The 8,919-nt window shown below is 37.9% G+C and overlaps 1 protein-coding gene across 1 annotated transcript; it reads left to right on the top strand.

Moving 5' to 3' along the window:
- The first annotated feature begins 5,282 nt into the window (after positions 1-5,282).
- LOC135630653 (NAC domain-containing protein 35-like) lies at positions 5,283-7,505 on the top strand. Its single transcript, XM_065137749.1, has 3 exons — positions 5,283-5,568; positions 5,637-5,908; positions 6,841-7,505. Exons 1-3 carry the CDS (start codon positions 5,382-5,384, stop codon positions 7,363-7,365), a joined length of 984 nt encoding a protein of 327 aa, XP_064993821.1. The 5' UTR covers positions 5,283-5,381; the 3' UTR covers positions 7,366-7,505.
- The last annotated feature ends 1,414 nt before the right edge of the window (positions 7,506-8,919 follow it).

Raw genomic sequence — 8,919 nt, 5'->3', positions numbered from 1 at the left:
GATCGTTTGAATAGAAGATTATTCAAATCTAGACCTTTTCCTAAATATGCTATAGGTTGACAAGAAGTGAGAATTTCGAATTTATATATCTAGACCCTACAAGATGATCATGATGTTATGGACCAATACAATCAAGATGTTTTATGCATGTCTTTAATGCTTTTTAGTTCTTATTTTCTATCCTTTTTTGATGTTTTCAAGTGTTTTCTCGTAGACAGCATATAGCATATATGAGATAGAAAGTACTCTCGTCAACCCTATTTTGATTTATTATAAATGTTTTTATTTTATGCTTCTATCACGTAAAACTTGAAAATATTATTGATTATCCATGCATAAAAGAAAAAATAGTTAAAATAGTTCTAGTTGATAGCAGTGAAACATTAGTTATCTTAATACATTAAAATCTCTTGGAGTAAATTAGGCCCTAGATTTATGTCTAAGTGGTGATACAACGTCTTTAGTATTCTTATTTTCTATTCGACAAAAATACTAGATGAACATTGCATCTTCATCTATCTTCAGAATCCTTACCATTTTTGTGCATAAAGACAACATATTACTGAACATTTTGATTTCAAGCATTTTCTTTGAATTGTATGTCAACCCCGTGCGGATGAATATTGCTTGAGTACCTCACATCTTAAGCAATCCTAAGCTTACTCGGATGTGGAAATGAGAAGATTACATCATAGCATGTCCAACAAAATTCCTATAATAACTTAGCAAATAGGCTCAGATTATTTAGTTTACTGTGTAAACCTTAGGAGAGTCTGATTAGATGCTAACGATGTACCTGGAGGCTTTATAGTATGATAGATAGTATGACGGATGATAGTGATAATAAAAAACACATCACTAAGAATCAAGATTAGAGATTTGAGATGATTATACAAGTTATTCGGATATAATGAAGCCATTAATGATTCATATGATGTTGTAGGTATAAAGTCGACTAAGATTTCATTTGGCATTACAGATATTTTTTTTATATAAAATTGGGTACATAAACAGGAAACGAAGTTCTACAAAAGAGGCAAATGGAAGGCGAGAATTTTATTTTTGTGAAAAATCGCCTTATTGTTGAATTATATTTTACTGTTGTAAAAAAAGAAATAACTAAAAAGAAATTATTGAACTTGTAGGAGTTCCACTTCCATAAATAATTATATTTTTTGCTTAATATCTTTTTCTTCGATCCCAAGATTTACTTCAAAAATTCAATGGGCAATTTATCTTTCATTTTTCCAAAAAACAAATATATGGCATGAAGATATATATATATATATATATATATATATATATATATATATATATATATATATATATATATAAAATATATATCAAAGGAATAGTGTGTGGTCTTTGCTGATCCATATTCAATTTTACAAAAGTCCAACGATCCATCGATTCAATTAATGATCCAAAATTTTTCTGATCCTATTCCCATAAATAAATATGGAGCCTATTTGGGTTTAGATCCTACAAGTCCTTATTGGATACGGGTTTAGATAGTGGGTCCAACACAGAAACAAAACTTGGTCAGCAAGCAGTCAACCGTCAAACACTGAAACCAACTCCTGGGGCCCACGCGACCCCTCTCCCACCGCCATTAATGATCCCTTCGGCGGCTTCACCGACTCCACCCCCGCCAACCCTTCTTACTTCCCTCCACCGAGCTGTCAGCGGCGGAGCTCCTCATCTCCACCGCGCTGATTGAATGCCTCACCGAGCCCTACTTGATTTCATCTTCTACGTGAATGCGAGGTCGCCATTACTGCACACGTCCGGTGGCGTTTGCTTCGGTCACACATTCTCCACAAGTTACAGTGGAGGACCAATAAATGCATGAAAAGGTACGCACGTAAGGCATGTGCATGCAAGCACTCTGAGTTCTTCTGTGGCCATGCTGAGTTGAGAATTTGCTTGGTGAGTGTACCGATGATAGCTTGCAGTAGTTGCAAAATTTGCATATTCTTATCTGATTCATTTCATGGTGAACTCATCAGAGCTGACAGTGTTTAGGTGAAGGTGTTCTTCGATTAATTCCGGATCTTTTAGCAATCAATTCATCATTGACATCCGCGTGGATGCCGGTCGTAATACCGTGTGTGTCATGGATGTTTGATGCATAGTTTAGTATATAAAATAAAGAAGCTACTGGTGGGGAGATGGGGTTGAATTTAATGATGATAGGCGAGGATGTATGTTGTGTCGATGTTTCTTTTGTTTACTAACCATAGGATTTTGGTGGAGATCAGAAGATTTGGCAATTGATTGTTGTCTGAATTGAACGTGTTGAAGAGGGGAAACTGAGGACTAACAGCAAGTGGGAGGAGAGATGAGATGAGAACCATGCATGCATGCATGGTGATGACAAAAAAGATGTTTCCATCACTTTGCTGTTGGTTGACTTGTGATAACATGAAGTTAACTTTAACGCTATCCACAAAGCATGAAGAACATTACAATCATAAAAAAGATTTCCTAAATACTAACAAAAACAATGCTAGGTTTGGTATCTTAGTTCTTGTAGAATTAATCATCAATGATCAAACAAGATGTTTCTTTCTCTTTTGTGTGTAATCTTGTTATCCACTATCAATAGTAAAGGATTAAAATAAGTGTCCTTAATCTGTTCACCATACAGAAAAGAAGGCCAACATCCATCAAAGATCAATGCAGACAGATGAAATAGTGTGTTTCCAGAGAGAGAGAGAGAGAGAGGGAGAGAGATCGATTACCCTCCTAAATTGTCTAGATCAATACTGATGCTACATCTCATCCAACAAATCAAATGACAACACTATTATCTATACACTTATACCCAACATTTGACGCAAAGCATAGACCCTTACATATACAAGTATTGTTGATATGCTAGTGTTTCGGTATATGCCGTCTTCTTCTTTATGCTTCTGTACACAGACAGTCGAAATGAATGCTGCCAACAGTGCATGCTGATACATTGTAAGATCACTTGGAATCATGCTAAGCAAAATCTAAGACGACTTTGTGACAGAAGCTTATAGCAACAATTTTCCTGCAGTGGTCACCTCCTAAACAAGTAGAGTGAAAGCCATCAACTCGAGGGGACCAATCTATCTTTGAAACATTCCACAGCGGTGAGCTACTAAACCCCTCATCTCATTACCATCCTGCATGTATCCTCGTCATTCCGATACCGATATCATGCACGCGTAGAGGTCACCCTAGTCACCGAAGTCACTAAATTTCGTTTTGCCAGTCACCACATACAAGAAATGCACGCTTCTTCTCTCTCTCTCTCTCTATCTCTCTCTCTCTCTCTCTCTCTTCTTGAGAACTACTAGATAAACCAATCCTATCTCAAAGCTTAAACTGCTATCCAATCTTTAGGTCTTGGCAATGTAGGACTAATCCTTAGTACAACATCACACATGTACATCTCTTCAAACAATTTAACCCATCAAGATTGTCATATGCTTAAGAACTGAAGCATCAAGATCGTGGTTGATGCTTTGCCAACCTTGCTTGAAGATTTTAGGATCACATCTTTAATGTCGGCCGACATGCCGCAAGTCTTCCATACCATGAGTTATGGAAGGTTCAAGTAGAAATTGACATGCCACTGTGCTATGGAATTTACCTTCCATTAATTCTTCAACAAACTTTTAGCTTCTTCATAGATAATATGATTCACTCATGTTCATAGAAGAAACATCTTACATAGTTCATGCCCTCTATTTTATGAACTATGTTTCTACTTGAAGTGCTCTGGAACCCTAGAAATGTCCAATATAACTAGGCATTTGGTCTTGATAATGGTGAAAATGGAACCAAGTCTTTTACCTTTTCTTGTCTATCTTCCTTCATCTTTGCTTGAGAGAAAATATTCATATTTTTTTTCCACTAATCCAACAATCATTTTTTCATATCTTCTTTTAGTAGCATCATTTCAAATGTTGACTTCCAAAACATTGGTTTGTGCTTCTTAGCTCTCGGTTTACTCTGCATACTGATGATCAAAAGTCTCATGTGTTTCAAACATTCATAGACCAGAAAGAAATGACTCCTACCTTGATTCATCAATGATCACATGTTAATTTAGCTTGCTGCAGTCTAGTAAAAGTAAAAGTACATTTCCATTGAAACCCTCAACCAGATATCTGATTCCAGCATCATCTTTTCCTGCAATATATGTATACATGACATCCATCAAGTGATTATGTCATGGAGAAACTTGCAAAGTTCTTCTTTCTGTTTCCTCTTAATCCAAGAAAAAGGAGATTACTATTGGCAATCCTAATTCATTGAATACAGTATATATCAAAATTTCTTATAGCATTCCTAACCTAGTCAAGTTTGGATTCTAAAAGTCTTATGAGCAATGAAAAGATAAAATGGTGAAGAAATCTCTCTCTGGCACCTCTTGTGCGCAACTTGTTTTTAGGTCCATTTACTCCAGAAAATGTTGTTTCAAGAAACATACTGAATGCATCAGTAATAAGATTATGAATCGTTGTAACACTTGTGATTTTTAGCTTGTTTTCCAAATGATATTTGTGATAAAAATGATCGATAATAGTCATCAATTATGATGCAATAGTGCTACTTCTGCTGCTCCCTTAATCCAATTTTCCATATAGAATGTACAAATTATACTAACACATTGAATGTTTCACTATGACTGCATCTTTCTTGAAAAATGACATCCAATCTTTTTCCCAAACTTTTGCCAGATCTGTCAAATGTTTTCTGTACTCCAAACGTTTATCTTTTCTTAGATTATTTTGGTGTGATGAACCTGTGATTTACCACCAGAGGTCAAAAAACCAAAACAAAGACTAAAGGATGTGAGAAGAACAATAAAGTCAGAAGGACTACAGGCAACACTGTCCGGAGATAAGTGAAAACTAGTCACGGTCTTCACTTGATCTCATACATATTCTCCCGACAACAACAACTTAATCCACTTGCTATCGGATGAGATCTTGAAAGTGATTCTTTGAGATCTTGTACAGTCTCACGCATGCATGTATACATGGAGTTGAAATCCTTCAGAGCTCAAGCCAGCAGCAAAACTTGAGGGTGAGAAGACAGTAGAAGGTTTGAGAGACCTGGAGAAGACGAGGAAGCCAATCACCTACCTCAATGTAGCTACCTGCAAGCTGTCATCTTCTTGACATGTCTCCTTCTGATCTTTCACTCCTAAATGCTCCCTCCTTTCTTTTCCTACCCCTTGAGACGTCTACAGAAAGAGACGGTGATTGGTTTGGCAGATTCTAGTGGTAGTGTATAGTAGCAACCATCAGCTTCCCTCCTCTTCCTGCAACTTGCACTCATTTAAGGGGTTGAGCTGAGCGGTGAAGGGGTTTGGTGGTTCCAGATTGAAGCCGGCCATGAGTGGAGATGACGATGGTAAGGATGGGCACGAGCATGATCTCGTCATGCCCGGATTCCGCTTCCATCCCACCGAGGAGGAGCTGTTCGAGTTCTACCTCCGGCGTAAGGTCGAGGGGAAGCGGTTCAACGTGGAGCTCATACCATTCCTCGATCTGTACCGCTACGACCCATGGGAGCTTCCTGGTTCGTCTTCTACCTCGCTATGGCATTCGATCTCTGTGTTCTCCATTTGATCTGATGAAATGACACAGCGTTAGCTGCAATCGGCGAGAAGGAATGGTTCTTCTACGTTCCACGAGATCGCAAGTACCGAAACGGAGATCGGCCGAACCGGGTGACCAGATCAGGATACTGGAAGGCAACCGGTGCGGATCGGATAATCCGAGGCGAGAACCACCGTGGCTCCATCGGATTGAAGAAGACGCTTGTGTTCTACTCCGGGAAGGCTCCCAAGGGCATCAGAACAAGCTGGATCATGAACGAGTACCGGCTGCCGCATGGCGAGACAGTGCAGTGCCTGAGAGTAAGTCTGAGAAGCTCTCGCCTTTGTCGTTGTCTGTTGTGTGTCTTCAAAACAAGATCTATATTTCCCCGTACTGTCGACTCAAACCATGCAGGAATATGGATTTCCTTTTTGACATTCGTCAGTAAAGCACAGCTATATTTATCAAATATAGCTACTAAAAATGATTTAATGATTATGATTTTGGAAGGACAAACTGCCTCATTTGCTTCTCCTCTCTTCTCTTTACTTAGTTTTCTATCTGCTTCCTAAAACTCGTATTTTCCTTTGAAAGAAAATAATCCTCGAGCTCAATTCTTCTTTTGTTTCTGTCTTCCTTCTTTATCTGTTCAGGCCTATTTCTTGCCCCCCCCCCCCCCGCCTACTCCATCTCCTATTTAATTCTCTCGTATTCCAAGTGTAACAAGATCTTAACTCTCTTGAAATGATATATACAATATAATTTCTTTTTTTTCCTGTTTATCTTGAATTAATCCTTCTATGAAATGATTCATCTAACACCTATTTCTCTGCCATGTGGCCTTCCTTTTTTCTCAACAACAGATTGTCCTCTGAATCAAGTTCTTCTATTTGAGGAACAGTAATTCAAAACTAGAAAGTCTATCTCACTTTCTAACCCTTGTAACGCTATCAACCAAAACCTAGGCTTTGTCGGCCATGGAAGCAGTGGGATGAAGAGGAACAAATAGACCTTCTTTAGATTCTGTTAGAAATGTATTTACGATGTGTATGAGTCAAACTAGTCAGAATTAACATATATCAGATCAGACACCGATCCAATCCAAAAACTCAAGTTCTTATATTGTGAGCCAAACTCAATATCTTCGTTTAAATCTCTCGTGACACACGAATATTTTCTAACCATATCGCTTCTTGTATCAAATTCTTCTCTTCTTGATGTCAAACATGCCAAGCTCAATTTTCTTGTGCAGACTGAGATTTCGCTGTGCCGCGTCTACAAGAGAACTGGTGTAGTAGATCACCTCCAGCTCCCCGGACCACTGGCATCTCGGCCGTCATCCTCTCGAGGAACGGCGAAGCTCTCCTGCCCTCGCCGGCAACTCCCGGGGGTTGATCCTTCACTGACGCTGGTCATGGAGAAGGTGCCGATGCTGCAGGGTGCAACTCCAACCAACTTGTCCTCTCCCATACTATCTACCGTATCCACTGCATCCATGGAAGAAGACAGTGCTCCACTTCACCATTCCAAGAACTCCCTCCTTTCCTCCACAAACTACTCCATGACCACTCCTGAGATCGAGGAGCTCAACAGGTTTGTGAGTTACGACCACAGCTTCATGAGCCCGCCAAATACTCTATCAGTCACGGTGCCTCCACAGCCCCAGTTGGCTCCCCTCAACCAGCACACCATGTCTTTGTCCATGATCTCGGATAAGCTGTGGGAATGGTGGAATCCTCTTCCCGAGATTGGTAAGGATTATTCTGGCTTTAAGTGATTGCTTGCAGGTATATATATATATATATATGTGTGTGTGTGTGTGTACGTAAAATTGTAGGAACACTATGCATGGTATGGGTGAAAACTGGCTGTAGATTTGAGTGTGTACGTTAAAGTATCGACTTGCTTATTGTTTTATGATTGACTCTTGTTTCTTCTGATATGTATCCTCCAGTCTATGAAATATAACTTTTAGATAAAGGTACAAGAACAACAAGACTAAGGATGGAGTCAAGAGCTTCTTGGACTAGTAAATTTAGATTACTCTTCTTTGACTTGTTGCACATGAAATGAACATGACATGATTTGTGGAGATGAAAAGAGTCTACTGATCATTCTATAAAGGATTACAAAATGTATATTTCATGAAGAAGGCCATATAGATTGAGTTAGGTGCTATTAACACTATGATATTGAATTAAGCAAGAGGACCTAAGTATAGTTGAGAGATGCTTGTCATTTGATGATGTGCAAATGATCCATAAATCCAAGTAGCTGAGCCTACTACACTTGCATACAGTTCTTGAATTGATTGGTCGGAGTCTTATTTGAAGCTGTGTGTGTGTTCATGATGAGGACCATTTCTCAAACTTCTTTTGATGACTTTGCTTGAATAATAATCTCCAACATTTTATCATCAGACCCTTGATAAATTTTGAATAAATCATTTGTTTTCAATTTTTTTTCCTTTGATATTTTGAGTTGTTTCTTACTTCTCTATGTGTTGGTTCAATGGATCATCTTCAAAATCTCTCAAACTTTCATTTGAACACATTACATATATCTTAGTTCTCTTTCATTGGTGTAAGCACTTGATCTCAAGAAGGCCATAGTGGCTTTGATATTAAAATTTGAAGGGATCAAGAGATATGGAGTTATAAAACTAAGGGAACTGTATGGACAAGACTACCTTTCTTTATGTCACTCACATGTTCTCACCACATCTCAAATGTTGCATACAACACAGGTTGCATAATATAGCAAATGGCTGCAAGAAAAAAATATCTTAATCAAAAGATCCATCATATTCATCTCCTAGGATAGGATCATTAGGCTGATCATCGTTTGACCATAGTGGTTTTCATTCTTCTTTACTCATAACTGTCAGAACGAAGGTGTTGAGCAGTTTAGCTCGTAAAGATCTTGATAGATTATCGTAAGGTCCTAATAAATGAATATATATGTGGATATATATGTATATATGTATATATATATATAAGAAACATATCCATATTATTTGAATCATTCCTTTGCCCTTCTAGCCAATTACTCTTATACCATTCATCAAAATCATTGTAATTAAACAAGAAACAATCAAACAGCTTATTCGAAAGTAGTTTTACAAACTTATACTAGAAAAAAATATGCCTAGCAGATTTATTATAACGATTAGTCTTTCATCTCAAGAAATGATATGCACTGCTATGTCATTTGGAGTTGAGGTCCAGACCCGTCGATTATCATCAAGTTACCTGATAAGCTTATGAATCTGATGAAAAGAAGCATTTAGAATTTAGAAACATAAGTGTAAGAATAATAGCATGCATCAAAT

Source organism: Musa acuminata, chromosome BXJ3-2 (genome assembly GCF_036884655.1).
Source record: "Musa acuminata AAA Group cultivar baxijiao chromosome BXJ3-2, Cavendish_Baxijiao_AAA, whole genome shotgun sequence".
Lineage (NCBI taxonomy): Eukaryota > Viridiplantae > Streptophyta > Magnoliopsida > Zingiberales > Musaceae > Musa > Musa acuminata.
The sequence above is the reverse complement of the archived record's forward strand: the minus strand, read 5'-3'. Positions and strand labels throughout refer to the sequence as shown.